The sequence below is a fragment of the Citrus clementina genome, unplaced genomic scaffold (genome assembly GCF_000493195.1).
Source record: "Citrus clementina cultivar Clemenules unplaced genomic scaffold, Citrus_clementina_v1.0 scaffold_6, whole genome shotgun sequence".
Classification (NCBI taxonomy): domain Eukaryota; kingdom Viridiplantae; phylum Streptophyta; class Magnoliopsida; order Sapindales; family Rutaceae; genus Citrus; species Citrus x clementina.
Window position 1 is genome coordinate 18,469,949 of NW_006262139.1, and position 18,478 is coordinate 18,488,426.

The window sequence follows — 18,478 nt, forward strand, 5'->3', positions numbered from 1 at the left end:
CTGGATCCAGCTGTAGTACCATACAACTGTAGCACAATAACTGGACCATTGATTAAATTCTATTTTAAAAGTTTACTGCTAGCTATGATTAATTATCTTCTTGTTTGTTTTATTACTTGAGCAAGAAAAAGAAAATGGCACGTTTGTATGGTATAACACGACTCTTTTTCATTTTTATTATGTATTCAATATTTTTTAAATCGCATTGAAAAGCAGGTAAACGTTGAATTTTAGATTTGTTTAGCCAACCAACATGATCGAAAATATAGCTAATAAAAGGGAAAAAAAAAAAAAGGGGGGGTAAATTAATATTCCAACGTAATTTGGACATTACAAGCTTGACTTAAACCAAATTTGAGCCTACACTAGTAGTGAGAATGCGTTGAAATTCCTCTCTTGCTAATTATGACGTCGACATAACGTTATCAAGACTTTGTATTTAATTATTGGGTAAAGTTACTAACGCTTTTAAAATTTATTTTAAACACACATTTTTAATTAAATATTATTTTACTAAATTACCCCTTATATAATTTATCATTACGGACAATTTCTCCTGTACTTCACTGGTAAATATTTACTCTTAACAAACACGGTGGCTGTTAAAACAAAAATAAATAAATAAATAAATAACTAATTGGGTAGCTGTTATTCTTTTAAAAAAATGAATTAACAATAATCGGAAATCCATTGTGCGGTAGAATTTGGAAGATGGACATTTTTACTTTGAATAATAAGTTTATTCATGGGTGTATTAAGTAAATGAGTGTTTAAAGTATTATTTAAAGTACAAATAATCTCACACTTAAATAATTTTAATCCTGTAACCAATAATTAATTATTTCGTGTAATAATTACCATAATTTTACAATCCGTATGCAGTAATTTAATTCTACAATGAAACTTGTGTTCTTGCCGAATCATGTCCTCATTCCTTTGAAATCATGTCCTCATTCCTTTGAAATCAACATCAAACGCAAAATTAAAACTTTCGCGTCTTAATCAAATATCTTCTCTTAATTGGTTCTACTATTTAATTTATTTTCTTATTCTCTGTGACTCTCGTTTTCACTCAAGGACCACGATGATTTCACGAAATTCCATATCAAACTTTCTCATACTCTCTATATAAACAAAGGAAAATGAGAAACGTTTTACTGTCAAATACTTCTCATAACGAAAAAAATAAAATAAAAGAAAAATTCCAGAAACTAATTTTGGGGGTCAAATTCTTTAACATGATCACTTCCTCTCGTAGTCTTTGCATCATTTTCTTTTGTATTCTTCTAGTACTACTTCCCAACATAGTACGAGGAGAATGCACGTGCGATCCTGAAGACGATGATCGAGACAAGACTCAAGCCTTGAAATATAAACTCGCCGCAATCGCTTCGATACTCGTAGCCGGAGCCATAGGAGTTTACCTTCCGGTCCTCGGAAAAACTATCCCGGCACTAAGTCCGGAGAGAAAGATTTTCTTCCTAATCAAGGCCTTTGCCGCCGGAGTTATATTATCAACTGGGTTCGTCCACGTGCTTCCCGACGCCTTCGAGAACTTAACGTCGCCCTGCCTCGATGAACATCCATGGGCGGATTTTCCGTTCACCGGATTTGCTGCCATGGTTGCTGCTATCGGGACTCTGATGATTGATGCTTTTGCAACTTCTTATGCGACCTCTTATTATCGCAAGTCTCACTTTGGTGAAGCGGAGGATAACGTATCAGATGAAGAGAAAGTTGGGGAGCATGCAGGTCACGTGCATGTTCATACTCATGCAACTCATGGCCATGCTCATGGATCTATTGAATATGCTGGTGAATCGGAGCTTCTACGACACCGTGTCATATCCCTGGTTATAATTTATTTATTTATTTTTAAATTTTCATGCATATATAAAATGATGGTGAATTTTTAATTATATTGGTAAATTAATTAATTAATTTTTTAAAAAATTTCATTTTGGGTTATTTTTTTCGTTAGGTTTTGGAGTTGGGAATTCTTGTGCACTCGGTAATCATTGGAATTTCATTGGGTACTTCTGAGAGTCCAAAAACTATTAAGCCTTTGGTTGCAGCGTTGACTTTTCATCAATTCTTTGAAGGAATGGGTCTTGGTGGTTGCATTACGCAGGTAATTGATATTTTCTATTTATGATTAAATAAAGTTTGACCAATTTGACAGTTGTCCATTCTTTTAATTATTATTCTTACTTTGTAAGTTTTAATTAAGATGCTTGATACATGGTGCTAACTAGCCATAAGAATCAATTATCAAATCACTTTTATTTTGGAAAACTCTTTTTTTTTTTTGGTTAGAAAAAGGAAAAAACTTATTTGAAGTTTTAAAATTCTCTGTTTTTTTTTTTTACGCTGTTGACTATATGTGTGTACACATATGTAATACTAAAGTCTTTTTGTGACAATATCCACCTATGTACAATCAAGTGGGCAATATGGCTCCAAATTTCATTAGTAATTGATGTTAACAATTTTGTTTTAACGTGTTCGTTTTTATAGGCAAAATTCAAGTCTCGAGGAGTCGCAATATTGGCCTTGTTCTTCTCTTTGACAACCCCAGCTGGGATAGCAATAGGCATTGGAATATCAAGTTTTTATGACGAAAATGACCCCACTGCTCTTATTGTTGAAGGGATATTCAACGCAGCAGCAGCTGGAATCCTAATATACATGTCCTTGGTTGATCTTCTTGCTGCAGATTTTATGAATCCGAAGATGCAAGACAATAAAAGGCTTCAATTTGGAGCACATGTTTCTCTTCTTTTAGGAGCTGGTTGCATGTCCTTGTTAGCCAAATGGGCTTAAAAATCATAGAGATTTTTTCGGCAATTTTTGTTTATCCAATAGTTTAATTTGCGGCAGTTTTTGTACAGACATTTTGATGGATGTTTACTATCTGTAAAATAACTTAAATTGATTAGGGTTAAGTGTAGCGTTTTAAAATTTAAAGAGGGTAAGTGTCATAACTCATTTGATTTTGGGTGTGAATCTTTGTAACTTAAACTTGAAGGGATTTGTAATTTTTCCTTGTACATATTTTATTTCTTTTGATTAAAGATCATTACTCGTCGGTGAGCTTTAAATAATAAATTCCACAAAGCCCCTGCCAAAAAGGGGTAAAAAATAAAAGGAAAGAAAAGAAAAGGTATGAACTAATTTGAAAAGAAGATGATAAAGATCATGGTGATGATATTGACTCAATTGAGGAAGAAAACTCAAACTCGTAGTGTTTATCGATGGCCATTGATACATCAATATTACACATCAATGTATGTATATACATACGCACATCAATATTGCTATGTTTGCAAGTTTGTAATAAAAAATAACTTTGGTATTCAACCCAATGTGTCGTTATAAGAAAATGACACATGTCAAATGATTACTTATATTTTCACTTTCACTTGATAGTTTGTATGAACACTTTGTATATGCCGTGTTAATATCAAATATGTCATATCAGTTGGGTATAATCAGTGGCGGACCCAGAAACTAAAATGAGGGGGGGCTTAGTTTAAAAATTTTTATTTAACTTAAATTTTTTTAATGTTCACTCGAATACATTTTAAGTCTTATAAACTCAAATTTTATTACTTTTTTTTTAAATTCTAAATAATAATAGTAATAAATTATTATTTTTAAATGCGTGAAAATATTATTTTTCGAAGTAGTTTCTACAAAATATTTAAAAAAATAAAATAATGTGGCTAATGGGATTTGAACCAAGGTTTTAGAATCATTAAATAACACTCTTACCATTGAACCACAAGTCTTTTAATATATGAAAAATGTGTCCAAATTATTTTATCTAACTTTTTCAGAAGGGACTTGGGGTACATTTAAAAGAAAACTTAATGGTCCAGGGGGGGTTGAAGCCCCTCCTGGACCTTAATTGGGTCCGCCCATGGGTAGAACCATATAAAATTTATATTCTAACTATATGTAATTATAGACTTAAGTGAAAAATATAGATTTAGTTGGTCTTTTAGTGAAAATAAGGGTATTACAAACATTGTCCTTCATATGGCAAGCTAGAACAATATATGAATGGGTCGACGAGGTTAAGTCAAGAGAAACCTAAAAACGCAAGCTGGTTGAAGCCAGCCACTTGCTACTTGCTATTGCCAAAAGAGAGGAAAAACGACATCGTAATCCACTAGGTACGGACTACTAATTAATTAGCTGAGTTGTCTCCTTTTACTTCCAAAAACGTCCAAACTCATCTTGTAAAACTTTCAAGATTCTGAATTTTGATTCCTTAATTTTACTTAAGAATTTGGTCTTTATCTAAGTTTTAAATAAAGTGTTTTAATAAGTTATAAAAAATAATTACCATTTCTCATAATTTCAGGGGCATTCCGAGAATCGAACTCGGGACCTCTCGCACCCAAAGCGAGAATCATACCACTAGACCAAATGCCCAGTGACAAATTGAAACTTCCTTACAAAATATTAATCTTGTTTCTAAATTGAAGTCATTACACACAGCTTCATACTTCTTCGTTTCCATTAATAAGAATTTGACTGAGAGAATGGCGGCAACTTGATTCCATGCAAACAGACTGATGAATGATCACGACAAAGGTGAAATTGTTTCTGAGTAAAACTTGGAACAAAACTTGACACGTACATGAACACAGAGAGTCAAATTAACAAGCTAGCCAACATCCAAAATGGCCTACAAATTCATAACAAAACGACATGGGGATTTGCCACTTGCCAGATTCCAATCTCTAGACAATGCACACATCTTTTGGTTGAAAACTCGAGCTCTGTTAAAATATCTTTTTGTTAAATATCTCAAGCTCTGCCAAGGGAGTTGACGTTCAATCGTTATCTCATTCCTATATACGTTTCACATCTCAGGAGCTGAACTAAAGGATTCAAGTATAAGAATAGGATGTAATTATTAAGATCGTTAACACGTACAAACATTGCCGATACTACGATCATCAAATCTGATTTCATACTTAACAAATTAATTATTTATTTAACAAATAAATTAGTACCCTAATTAATAACTTGATCAGTGCGGATATGATTTATGAAAGATGTATATATGCCACGGGGCAACAAATTGACTACAAGGTAATAACATTAAATGTTGGACTAGTAGCTTGTTACCATTCATTCATTTTTTATTTTATTTTTAACATTCATATATAATATTTAATATGATATTAATACAACATGATCCCATGTTACAAGTTAATTTCAGCATCATTGTTATAGTTTTCATGTTCAACCTTACAAGCAAACTCCTAAGTCTATTCATATGAGGTGCAAGTGCAAGTATGCAACTGGCAGAGCTTGAAAAACTTTTTGAGGTTCATGGTCCTATGATAAAGTTATCAAAAGTATTTAACATTATGCTCTTTATTTAATTCTTCTATAAACTTCTGTCAAATAATAGAACCTTAGGAGGGACCCAATTGGCTAAATCCCATCACAGTCTCACAACTGGTCCTGAAGCTTTCTTTTACATGAACTGCTTAGAAGCATTTCAGAATTTTCCTTACCTTTTCTTCTGAATGATTTAAGGAATAATTGAAATTAAAATTGAATAATTTTCGTTGCCTTTTTATCCCAAAATGGTATATTTTCTTGAATCCAAAACCAGTTTGAATATTGATATTTGATACAGCCCCTTGTAACTACAAAATAAGATTTTAGGGTCAAAAACTTTTAGTCAGTTAGGTTAGGGTTTTATTTTTGACATATATTTTATTGTTTAAAAGGGAAAACAAATGATTAAATATAACCGTCATGTTACCCACGGTTTGATACAAGGATGAGGATTCTCTCTTGATTTGAGCACACCTGATCTTTTACAGATTTTGTGTCACTTGTATTTTAGTATTAGTGTATGATTAGAATTTAATTACCTTTTCTTTTTAATTTCTTAACCACCAATCATATTAATAAAATTTACTCAAAAAAAAAATCAGACTAGACTAGGAGAGGATCTCAATCTTTGATACAACCCTCCTTTTTTTTTTTTAATATACTTCACACTCAGTATAAAAAAAGACCATATTTCATTTTATTATTTTAAAATTGCATTGACTAAACTGTAAATATTGAATTTTAGATTTGGTTAGCCAACCAAGAAGATCGAAAATCTAGCTAATACTGTTATCCGGCTGGCTTGTCAAAGAAAAAAAAATTAAATGAGTCAATTATTATTTCAACATAATATCGACATTGCAAGCTTGACTTAACCAATTTTAGCCTACAGTTGTAGTGAGAATGCTTTGAAATTCCTTTCTGGCTGCTTAGTATGTCGACATATTATCAACACTTTGCTATTTTTCAATCCTTGAGATTCCCATCCAAATTTTCAACTAGCCAGTCCCTAATTGCAGGCCACTTTTAATTCTGTGGTCAAATTAATTATTTCGTCTAATAATTACCATAACTTTACAAAACGAAGAAACAACCCATATACAGAAGTTTGATTCTACTCGTAACTTGATTCTTACGGAATCGTGTCCTCATTATTTCTTCAAAGCTACTTTTGAGATGATCATCGAACGCTAAAGCGAATTAAACCTTAATTGGCACTTAGCGTTTTATCCGATCTCTTCTGTTTGTTCTATTAATTTCTTTTATTTTGTTTTCTTATTCTCTTTCAGTTTCAGTACTCGATGGGGTCGGTGCATGGGTCACAATGATTTTATGATGCTCTAGAGATCAACAATCACGCGCTTTCACATAAACTCTGCACTATAAACAATTTCCTCTCAAATATTCTCATCATACAAAAATAAAAATCGTGATATTGTTTTCAGATTTCAGATTCTTTATCATGATCACTTCTCATCGTCTTTTCATCACTTTCTTTTGCATTCTTCTAATACTACTTCCCAACGTAGTACGAGGAGAATGCACGTGCGATCCTGAAGACGATGATCGAGACAAGACTCAAGCCTTAAAATATAAACTCGCCGCCATCGCTTCGATACTCGTGGCCGGAGCCATCGGAGTTTTACTTCCGGTCCTCGGAAAAACTATCAAGGCACTAAGTCCGGAGAGAAATATTTTCTTCCTAATCAAGGCCTTCGCCGCCGGAGTTATATTATCGACGGGGTTCATCCACGTGCTTCCCGACGCCTTCGAGAACTTAACGTCGCCCTGCCTCGATGAACATCCATGGGGGGATTTTCCGTTCACCGGATTCGCTGCCATGGTTGCTGCTATCGGGACTCTGATGATTGATGCTTTTGCAACTTCTTATGCGACTTCTTATTATCGCAAGTCTCACTTTGGTGAAGCGGAGAATAACGTATCAGATGAAGAGAAAGTTGGGGAGCATGCAGGTCACGTGCATGTTCATACCCATGCAACTGATGGGCATGCTCATGGATTTCTTGAATATTCCGGTGAATCGGAGCTTCTACGACACCGTGTCATATCTCTGGTATAACTTATTTATTTATTTTTAAATTTTCATGCACATATAAAACGATGGTGAATTTTTATTTATTTTTTTGAAGTTTCATTTTGGTTATTTTTTTCATTAGGTTTTGGAGTTGGGAATTCTTGTGCACTCGGTAATAATTGGAATTTCCTTGGGAGCTTCTGAGAGTCCAAAAACCATTAAGCCTTTGGTTGCAGCGTTGACTTTTCATCAATTCTTTGAAGGAATGGGTCTTGGTGGTTGCATTACGCAGGTAATTAGGATTTTCTTTTTATGATTAAATTAAGTTTGACCAATTTGATAGTTTTCCATTTTTCTCATTAATATTGTTTTTACTTTGTAAGTTTTAGTTAAAATGCTTCATACATGTACATGGTGCTAACTAGCCATAAGAATTAATTATCAAAGCACTTTTTATTTTGGAAAACTTTTTTTTGGTTAGAAAAAGGAAAAACTTATTTGAAGTCTTAAAATTCTCTGTTTTTTTTTTTTGACGCTGTTGACTATATGTGTGTACACATATGTAATACTAAAGTCTTTTTGTGACAATATCCACCTATGTACAATCAAGTGGACAATCTGGCTCCAAATTTCAGTAGTAATTGATGTTAACAATTTTGTTTTAACGTGTTCGTTTTTATAGGCAAAATTCAAGTCTCGAGGAGTTGCAATATTGGCCTTGTTCTTCTCTTTGACGACCCCAGTTGGGATAGCAATAGGCATTGGAATATCAAGTGTTTATGACGAAAATAGCCCCACCGCTCTTATTGTTGAAGGAATATTCAATGCAGCAGCAGCCGGAATCCTAATATACATGTCCTTGGTGGATCTTCTTGCTGCAGATTTTATGAATCCAAAGATGCAAACCAATAAAAGGCTTCAGTTTGGAGCAAATGTTTCTCTTCTTTTAGGCGCTGGTTGCATGTCTTTGTTAGCCAAATGGGCTTAAAATTCATTCAGATTTTGTCTACAATTTTTCTTCATCCAATAGTTTAATTAATTTGCGGCAGTTTTTGTACGGACATTTTTTTTTTTTAATTTTACCATTTAATTATTCGCTACAAAAGTTTATAATTTTAAATAAATTGACTAATTGCCCCTCTTTTTGACACTTTTTCATGGAATGCAAAAGTCCTGTACCCCGAGTGAGGGGAAAACAATAAAAATAAATAAAAAAGACACTCAAGACACATGAAATTCTAATTTGGGCAAATATTATTCCAATATGATAGCCCAATCGCTTAGCCTCTTTTTGTTTTGGCACCCTACCAACTCTTTTAAAACCCTTTCACTTATTTGCTCCTTTTTCCGTTTATTACAATAAGAACCTTATTTTAAAATTTCTTCATCAAACATGGAAACCAGTTATCCAATCGTCCTCTTCGAACCCCGTAATCCTATATATATATATATATATATATTCTTTCTGATTCTTCTTATTCTCTCACTCTTGTTTCCATTTTTTTTTCGCCTTCTCTCATCTTTTGATTCTTTTAATCTATTTTCATTGCTTCCGAAAATAAAAGAAATAAAAAATTTTAATCAAACGTATAAATTAATGAAATTGTTAATTTGTTGTACTGCAAATACCAATTAAAACTCGCAATTCTCACTAACGAAAATTTACTGGGGCAATGAAAATAGAAAAAAAAGTATTACTTTAAAACTCCAAACAAAAAATGTAACAATTTATTTAATATCTATTTGTTAAGTACCCATTCTGATTTTCTAATAGTGTTTGTAACGAGTCTTTGAGATATTATTATTATTTGGAAACTTGATTCTTTCTCTCTCTTCCCTTCCCCGGGGAATAACTAGGGTTTTTAGTCGCTATTTTGGAATTCCAATAAGTTGGGTGAATTCTCTGATAACAGAAGAAAATATGTATTAATCTGGGGGTCACATGTTTGTCCTTTGATGTAATTTTGCTGGAGACTACAATTGTAAAATACTCAAAAGGTGTTATAAGAGTATAATGAAAGGAAGCCATTAGTCCAACTTCTAACGAAAATTGGATGTACTATGTTTGTTTGGTTTAGCCTAAATGCCTAATGGGTTTTGTTTAAAAATAAATAAAAAATACTACAACATTTTTAAGTTATATCATTCATCCACACTAAATTTATAATTTATATTATTCATCCACCAAATCATTAACTTCCATTAGAAAGTAATGAGGTCATAAGGGTAATTTAGATATTTAACATGCTAAATAAAAAAATAGAGAAATTAACAGTCTGCCTTAAGTTTAATTAGTCAGTTATAAAAAACATTACAAAAGTTTAAATTCGTTTAATTTTCCACCCTAAATTTGTAATTTGTATCGATCATCCACCAAAACATTAACGGTTGTTTACAATTAATGACGTCACAAGGGTGATTTAGGCATTTAATATACTAAATATAAAATTAAAATAATATTTTAAAATACAAAAATAAAAAATTCATTTACATAGCCAATATTCCATTATATACACTTAAAACTCTATTTTTTTTCCTTAATAGAAAAAAAATCTGATTCGACTTCTCAATTTGTCTTCACCAATTTGCATAATCAAACTAAATCCACAATTTATCCTAAGTCCTAATTCATGAAGACCCAGTCAACCCATCGTTAAATTTGATTTCATAATTTTAAAAAGCTAAATTTTATTGTATTATTAATAGTGTGAAGTAAAAATATCCTTGAATTCAAGAGTAAAATTGTTATTTTATTTAAATTCTATTAAACATTTGAAATCATTATCTTAGCCTTTTTATTTAAACTCTCTACTCACACTAATTAAAGATCTAAACTACCTAATGTTTTATTCAAGAATGAGGCAACAAATAAGTATTAAGATTTAGTGAGAGTTAAATTTTTGCTGAGCACTGAATTAAGATTATAATTATTTAAATTTTTATTTTTTTATTTATCTTGTTTAACAATTATTGATTCAATACTAAGTGATTGTTTGGTATGACTTATTTGATAACCATAAGTGCTTATTTAATCCTATAAGCTCTTATCATAATTTTTGTTGTTGTTTGGTTGTTTTACTAATAGAGATTTTGAAGCTTAAATAAACTATATTACCTCCACTAGTAAAAGCTCAAATTTTGAGCTTTTGGGAGTAGATGTTAAATTATTTTTTTAAATGTCAAAATATCTAAAATATCCTCTATTTATTTAACAATCTTATTTATTTTTTTCATAATATAACTTTAAAAAGCTTGCCTATTAAAGTAATTTCATAAAATTTTAACTAAAACTCTTATTGACAACCAAACAACTAAATTGTTTTTTGTAAAAGCGCTATTTACAAAAGCTCTACTAACAAAAACTCTATTTAAACAAACTCTGTTTGAAAAGTTGTACCAAACGGAGCCTAAGTAAAAACTCAGATCAGCAACCCTTATCCACAACAAACAATATCCATCTTTCAAATTCCAGTACAAACTCTCACATATACTCTCCATAAAAGAGTATATTCGTACCAAAAATCATAAAACGACTTCAGGCTGCAAATTCTTTCCATGATCACTTGATTCAATTCTCGTGGTTGTCACTAAACTCCGATGGCTCCGGCTACGAGGATCACACGTGCATTCTCCTATTACTTCGTGATCCTCGTATCGGAGCCATCGGATTTTTCTTCCGGTCTTCGGAAAACCATCCCGGTATTAAGTCCGGAGAAAAAAAAAAGTTTCTTGCCTTTGCCGCCGGAGTTATATTATCAACCGGGTTCATTAACGTGCTTCCCAACTCCTTTGATACCTTGACATCGCAGTGCCTCGATGAAATCCCGTTCACCGGATTGATTGCTGGTTGTTGCTATCGGGACTCTGATGACTGATGCTTTTGCAACTTCCTAAGCTACTTCTTATAATCGTCGTGATAAAACTGAGAATCACAATTGAGCAGATGAAGAGAAAGGTGAAAGTTGGAAGCATGCAAACTCATGGCTCCGTTGAATGTTCCGGTGAATCGGAGCTTCTATGAAGCCATGTCATATCTCTGGTTATAATTTATTATATTTGTCGTATGATAATTTACTATATTTTCTTTTATTTCGTGCGTACGTGAATATTTTTATGATAAATTAATTAACTTTGTTTTTTTTATATAAATAATTGGAATTTCAGTGGGTGCTTAAGCCTTCATCAATTCTTTGAAGGAGTGGTGCCGGTTGCACGTCTTTGTCTTTGTGTTTGTTAGCCAAATGCGCAAGTTTATAATTTTTTTTAATCGAATTGTTACTATTTAATTATTGGCTACGAGAGTTTATAATTTTAAGTACATTGCTGTTTGAGCTCTGTTGTAAGTGGATTGCTTTATGAGTTCCGTCGTCGGTGAGAAATTGATTAATTGCTCCTCTTTTGAATCCAAATTTAATGGAAACTTCCCAAAAGAATAATTTAAAAAAAAAAAGAGAGAGAAAACGAAGACACTCAGACACGTGAATTGTAGCAGAATTAGTAAGAGAATTTGCTAATTCTGCCACAATTCAGCATAGCATTGATTATTTGTGCATATTCTCTCACTTTGCCTCAACGTGCTTGGCCATTGGAGCAAGCCTAAGAACGGAAAGGCATAGAATGAAGGCCATCAATATTATTTCTTTACATAGACATTTGACAACAGCTAAGATTGACACAGGGCAGCAGCTAGGACAGCCAGCTAAACATGTTAACTTAGCAGCACAATATTAATTTCTCCTATAATTAAATAACACATGTAAGGGCCTCAGCTTTTGTGGTGTTTTGGGGGGGCGGGGCGGGGTTGGAGGGGGGCTCTTCGGGGTGCGGGAAAGCAAGGTTCATCAAATTTCTTCAATAGAACCAAGACTTAAAGCTTCTTACAAAATTGCAATTAAAGCCTACCTCTAAGCTTCAGCAAATTCAAAGTTCAATCCAAGCAGGCAGAACTCAAGCATAGCCACATCTCAAGCTAAGTCCGAATTTCTGCAGCTCTTTCGGATCGAGACCATCAATCGCCTCAAGAAGCAACTGTCACTTCTTATGCGCTAACATGCATGTAGCAATTTTGATCTCAATGTTGGATCGATATTGTAGCACTTATCGCCCATTTCATAATTGGAGTGCTAATGATTGTAACGTAATGACACATTGGAAAAATAAAACTGAAGTTTCGGATGATCTTCTTGTGGGGACATTGTTGTTTTTTGTTTGGTTACTTACTCCACGACTCCTTTATTTCTATTTGAAACTAACTCATTTTATTTAATTTATCAATTGGTACAATTATTTTAAAAGGGAGATTGTCAATTTCCTTCTTAATAAAATTAATATATACCACATATCTTCCTTTTGTTTTTATAATAACTAATAATTTCATTAGTAACATAATTTTACAGTATTACGCTTATTTTAAATTCTTTTTATTCATATTATTATAAACTAAATAAACCATATAAATGGACATTGCAAGCTTTTGGTGCGGGTCAAAGAGAGATAAGAGAGGAATCCATTGGGTAAAGTGGGAGAATGTAAGCTTTGCTAAGATCAGAGGGTGATTGGGGTTTAGAGACTTGTCAAGCTTTAACCAAGCCCTAGTTGCTAAGCAAGGTTGCCAAAGTCCTGGAAGCGAGATATTTCAAGCAAATGGATTTCTTAATGCCAAATCAGGCTCCAATCCATCCTTCATTTGGAAGAGTATTTTATGGGAGAGGCAGATCCTACAAAAGGGAACAAGGTGGCGAGTAGGAAAAGGAGAAAAAATTCAGATCCAGTCAAGCAACTGGATACCCAGGCCAACGACTTTTAGGCTGATGGTTATGCCACCCTTGCCTGTAGAAGCAAAAGTTTCAGCACTTATTGATCCAAACCATCAGTGGAATGTAAGCTTAATTGACCAAAACTTTGTTAAAGAAGATGTTAAAAGAATAAAAAGAATCCCATTGTCGAGAAACCCCTAAGAAGATAAGCTAATATGGCACTATGATAAGAAGTGGTTGTACTCAGTGAAGAGTGGCTATCCGTTAGCTCACAGTCTCAAGTTTTATGAGCTACCAACATGTTCAATAGGAGGACTCAATGGCTGGCATACGATATAGAGACTAAATTTGCCAGAGAAAATCAAAATTTATGTGTGGAAAGCTGCCAAGAACTTATTACCAACAACAAAAAATATGTGGAGAAGGAAAATTTTACAAGAACCCATATGCCAACTATGTAAAATTGGATGTGAAGATGTTTTCCATGCCCTTATGGAATGCAAAATGGCTAGGAAAATCTGGAAATGCACTCATTTGGGGGTTGAAATGAAGGGGCACAATAGGGAAGATATGTTGAATGTCCTGTGTTGAGAATGTCAAATAAAACGGCATTGAAGGAAGTTTTCAAAGGCATAATCCGTAGTTTTGGAGATGAAAAACGACACGTCGTTTGGAGTCTTCTTCAACATCTGGAGCGCGTGAATGATAACAACGGCGCATGGTGGTCGGCCGTGATTTCGGGTAGCGCGTGGTGGCGCGTGAGACTGTGTTTAAATGCGAAATTTTTATAGTTTACTTAATGGAAACTGAGAAATTTGATGGTATTCTTATTTTTTGAAGAACACTCTCTTGGAAATTTTATGGGATTGTTGATAGGTTTGTAAACTCAATTTTTTTATGTGTGGGTGGCTTATTTTTTGATCGGCATGGATTTATGTAATGGTAGGAATGATTTTAAGGAAGAAAATGGTTGTGGGAAGAATTTAATTTCCTTTGTTTTTGTTACAAATAGAATAGAAAAACTTAAAGAAAATTGAGCGTATTCATGACTCTGATACCATGAAGAAACTTATTTTCATTTCTTGAATAAAACATTATACACTAAGTGTTATTTTTAGATGCAGATGCTACATTTTTTTTCAAAGATTACATACATAACTACGAAAGGAAATATGTCAATCCGTTCGACGCGAATCATGTCTTTGACAAGTACGAATCATATCTTTGACAAATGTGGATTATGCTTTTGAAAACTTTCTTCAATACCGTTTTATTTGACTTTCTCAATATCCTGCTCAGAATATTTGGTACACTGAACAAGACTGAGATGGAATTTGTAGCAGCTATATGGTGGGTTTACGTGGCATGCATGGAAGAAATTCATCTTGGAGGGGAAAAAACCAGACCCCATGTTTTCATGTTTTCAGCTGCCAAGGCTAAAGTAGTTATCGATGCATATCAAAAAGTGCAGGTAAAGAGACAGATGAGTCAAAGAAGCACAGAAGGCAGAAAGTTGCAGGAATGGACTCCACCACCTAGCAACTGCATAAAAGTAAAGAGTTGATACTGTGGTTCATTAAGATCAACAAGCGGCCGGTTTAGGGGCTGTCATAAGGAATTCTCTAGGCCAAATGATAGCTGCAGCAGTGAAAAGCACAAAAATTCCAAGGGGAGGTATCTATTGCAGAAGCCCAAGCTGTCAAATGAGGAATGGATGTGGCAAAAGAGACAAGCTTTACAAATGTAACCATTGAAGCACACTGCAGTGAAGTAGCTGACTCATCCAACAACACGACAAGAAACTGAATAGAAATTTGGCGGACTATATCGGATATTCAAAGCAGCAAACAGACATTGCTTGTTTGTTAACTCAAATGAATGAAAGGATTACTTTCTTCTCAAAAAAAAAATAAAATTCTACAAGCCAAGAAAAATTATCGAAAATAGAGGAAAAACATTAAAGCAAATTGCATTTAGTGGGGGACATCTACGGTAGCTTTATGCTATATTGTCCAGAAAATCATCGATGAGGCGGCCCATTGAAGAGAACGAAGATCCACCGTCTGACAAAGCTTTTCTTGCTTTCTCGCTCATCTCCTTGACTCTCATCCTCATCTCACTATTATGTTCCATCAGACACCTGATTCCCCTCTCTATCACCTCAGCATTCACAACGGTCGGATTCTCGATCATAATGTCGTTCCTATAATCCATTTTGATCTCCACAGCTAATCCCAGCTCTACAACCAACTCAAAAGCATTAAATTGTTGCTCCGCGTACATCGGCCACGTGGCAATTGGAACGCCAAACCATATACTCTCCAGCGTCGAATTCCATCCACAATGCGATACGAACCCTCCGATGGAAGGATGAGCCAGTACCGCAACCTGTGGGGCCCACCCGATCACTTTCCCGATATTAGCCGTTCGATCCATGAACCCTTCTGGAAGAACCTCCGTCGGATCCTCGTAATCACTTGGCTTCTCAAACGTATCCTTCGAAGGGGCCCGACGCAAGGACCATAGGAATCGGTGTCCGCTCTGCTCGAGCGCACATGCGATCTCCTTCACTTGGTCCTCACCAAAACTTCCCCAGCTCCCAAAGCACAAGAACACCACCGACGACTCAGGCTGATCATCAAGCCATGCCATGATATCCGCTTTCTTGTCGGCTCCACCTTCCCCCAAATCGTAGTTCTCACCTTTGATATTCAAAATTGGCCCCACGGGGTAAAGTGGCGGGGTCTTACTCTTACCATTAGAAAAAGACCTCACCGCATGTGATTCTAACTCCTCGAACGTATTTACCATAATACCCTTAGTCCCTCTAAACCTTCTTGCGTGCTGGTAAAGAGCTTCGGCCCACTCTTTATTAAATACAACGGAAGGCCAAACCTTAGCGGGAACTGAGTTGACTAGACCCGGCACTTCCAACACAGCATCCGAGTCTTTCAACTCAGTAATTGCCGTATTTTCCTCATCGTGAAGAGCTTGAACACGAAGCATGAAACCCAGAAAAGCTGCACCCGACGTGAAGAAAAGATAACTAGGAACTTTAAATTCATCTGCGACTTCAATCATGCACGTGCAGAACATGTCGAGAACAAACCCAGCGAGTCGAGGCGAGTCGGGTGACTCGTCAGTTAGATTAGCGACAACTTCTTTGACGTGGGGTTTTTTGCTTTCGACGAAATCAGCGAAGAATCTTTTTGGGGGAGTGGATTCCTTGTCGGGTTGATCGTCGGGAAGGTTAATGAATTTGATACGAGATGATAAGTTAGAGGCAGCGAGTGACTGGGTGTAGGTGGCGACTGTGTTGTCATGTGGAAGCTTCATTATAAGGACGGTGACGGAGAGACCGTCGTCGCGTTCAACGAGAAGCCTTGCAACCTCCACCGTTGATACGAGGTGGCCGGCACCTGGCGATGGGATGAACACTAGCTGAGCTTTCTTCATTTTGTTATGCTGTTTGGTGTATTGTGTGTGTATTATGTGCATTCTTTTTATTACAAGTGCATTCCTTTTGTAAAGTGAAGACAAGAAGTCAAGAACTGAAGTGATGTCACTGCTTTGCTGGAGCAGATTATGGGAATGTCTTGTGGTGGTGAATTTTTTGTTTATTGTGAGCATATTCGGAAAATTTTCTGTGGATCTAAACAGATTGAGGCTAAAGTAGATCTAGATTTGTAGGTTTTCATGTTTCTAGATTTTAACAGAAAAAGGATGATTTTATTTATTTATTTATTTATTATATATGCATGCTATAAATTTTTCATACTAAACACTTACGAAATTGATTTGCTGAAAAAAAAAAAAAAGAAAGAAAGAAATTGATGAAACTACTGGCATAAATAAGCTTGTACAGAGAAAAATTCCACAGCAAACAATATGTGATGGAAAAATTGTGTATAGAATGATAAATTTGATAAATTAATGCAAAGAAAAATTTGTGATATGTAAATAATAAAAAAATTGTTATAGGATGACGTTGGTGGCATCTAAATTGATTATTACTTATATGCGGTTGATTCTGATGTAAAATTTTGTCATTTAAAAATTGTATGTAAAGAAGAATTTTTTGGGATTCAAATTCTTTGTTTATCTTTGTATCTTGCACGTTTTTGTGAGATTCATTGATTTGTGTTGAGAAAAAATAAAAATAACAAGTAATACATGCATGTCACAGAATCGTTCTTAATTTAAAAAAAAAATGCTGACATGTGAACTTGATTTCTAACGTTGATTAATTTTAGGGGAAACCTTAGGTGCAACTGTGGCACCGTGCCACAGTTGCACCGTAGCCTGATCCTTAATTTTATTATTATCATTAAAAGAAGTTTTGATAATCTCATCTGAGCAATGAGCATCACTAAAAAATTATTTTAATTTAATTCTTTAAAATTTTATTTTCATATTTATATAAAAAAATAAAATAGTGAAAAAATTAGTCATAAAATAAAATTATTCTTTATTTTTTGAATTAAAAAAATTGACCAAACTATTAAGAAGTCGGTGCATGGCATAACTAATTGATCGATGATGACGAGTCAAGAAGGAGACGTTGCTCTCTAGAAAAATTATTTGAAATTTAAATACTCAATTATTGGACCTCCTAGTTAATTGATTGCTTTCGGCTTCGTTTTACTGGCCACAACTTGGTGGGTCTCGCCAGCTAAATCAAATATTAAATTAATGCAACTTGTTATCGACTCGCACGCGGAAGACTTCGGTCGATCTTTCAAGAATTCTTCACCCAGGGGGCTTTCAAATAATCGAGGAGACCTAACAATAATAATACTGCACAATATTTGGAGTTACTCTATACAGTATTATATATAATAATAATATTTTATGTTATTATATATATTTATATTAAATTTATTTTTTAACTTTTATAAGTAAAAAATAAATTTACTCATTAGCTGCCATTGTTGGCCACCATAAACTGCCAACGACGTTCATATTCCGATAACTATTGATGTTAATTAGTTTTCGATCGTACCATTAGTACCCCCTCATTCTTGGATTTAAGCAGCGAGACATGTATTACTAGCTCAAAATTTTAATTGCAGATCTATTATAGTGAATTAAAGCTTTATTGCCAGTAATATTACAGGCATTGTTATATATGTAACTCCAGTGATGGCCATTCTAATGATACCAGATTCGATGTCTGTAGCTACTGAAAATACACCTTCGACGGTCAGCTAAAATGATGGACAGTAGTTAATATTATTGCCTTTCAACTTTATGTTTTATAAATTAATTACAAATAAACTTAATAAGTTTCAATTGATTAAATATCTTTGGTTTTAAAAGTCAA

General features: G+C 34.1%; 3 protein-coding genes and 1 non-coding gene across 4 annotated transcripts; 2 read left to right on the forward strand and 2 right to left on the reverse strand.

The window, feature by feature from the left end:
• The first annotated feature begins 1,184 nt into the window (after positions 1-1,184).
• Positions 1,185-3,038, forward strand: LOC18038944 (zinc transporter 8). The gene is made up of 3 exons (XM_006429716.2): positions 1,185-1,853; positions 1,982-2,131; positions 2,518-3,038. The coding sequence occupies exons 1-3, from the start codon at positions 1,239-1,241 to the stop codon at positions 2,821-2,823; spliced, it is 1,071 nt and encodes a 356-aa protein (XP_006429779.2). The 5' UTR covers positions 1,185-1,238; the 3' UTR covers positions 2,824-3,038.
• Positions 3,039-4,368: 1,330 nt separating this feature from the next.
• Positions 4,369-4,440, reverse strand: TRNAP-UGG. Its single transcript has one exon. It is a non-coding gene; the product is annotated as a tRNA-Pro (tRNA).
• A 1,817-nt stretch (positions 4,441-6,257) lies between these two features.
• Positions 6,258-8,460, forward strand: LOC18039057 (zinc transporter 8). The gene is made up of 3 exons (XM_006429718.2): positions 6,258-7,438; positions 7,542-7,691; positions 8,082-8,460. The coding sequence occupies exons 1-3, from the start codon at positions 6,827-6,829 to the stop codon at positions 8,385-8,387; spliced, it is 1,068 nt and encodes a 355-aa protein (XP_006429781.1). The 5' UTR covers positions 6,258-6,826; the 3' UTR covers positions 8,388-8,460.
• A 6,498-nt stretch (positions 8,461-14,958) lies between these two features.
• On the reverse strand, positions 14,959-16,672 carry LOC18039058 (anthocyanidin 3-O-glucosyltransferase 2). The gene has a single exon (XM_006429719.2). It carries the CDS (start codon positions 16,651-16,653, stop codon positions 15,154-15,156), a length of 1,500 nt encoding a protein of 499 aa, XP_006429782.1. The 5' UTR covers positions 16,654-16,672; the 3' UTR covers positions 14,959-15,153.
• Positions 16,673-18,478: the final 1,806 nt, after the last annotated feature.

Excerpts from the sequence above, each read along its gene's own strand:
- LOC18038944 (XM_006429716.2), top strand. The coding sequence starts at position 1,239 with ATGATCACTTCCTCTCGTAGTCTTTGCATCATTTTCTTTTGTATTCTT. Across the intron at positions 1,854-1,981 it reads GACACCGTGTCATATCCCTG|GTTTTGGAGTTGGGAATTCT; the intron begins GTTATAATTTAT and ends TTTTTTCGTTAG. Across the intron at positions 2,132-2,517 it reads TTGGTGGTTGCATTACGCAG|GCAAAATTCAAGTCTCGAGG; the intron begins GTAATTGATATT and ends TCGTTTTTATAG.
- LOC18039057 (XM_006429718.2), top strand. The coding sequence starts at position 6,827 with ATGATCACTTCTCATCGTCTTTTCATCACTTTCTTTTGCATTCTTCTA. Across the intron at positions 7,439-7,541 it reads GACACCGTGTCATATCTCTG|GTTTTGGAGTTGGGAATTCT; the intron begins GTATAACTTATT and ends TTTTTTCATTAG. Across the intron at positions 7,692-8,081 it reads TTGGTGGTTGCATTACGCAG|GCAAAATTCAAGTCTCGAGG; the intron begins GTAATTAGGATT and ends TCGTTTTTATAG.
- LOC18039058 (XM_006429719.2), bottom strand. The coding sequence starts at position 16,653 with ATGCACATAATACACACACAATACACCAAACAGCATAACAAAATGAAG.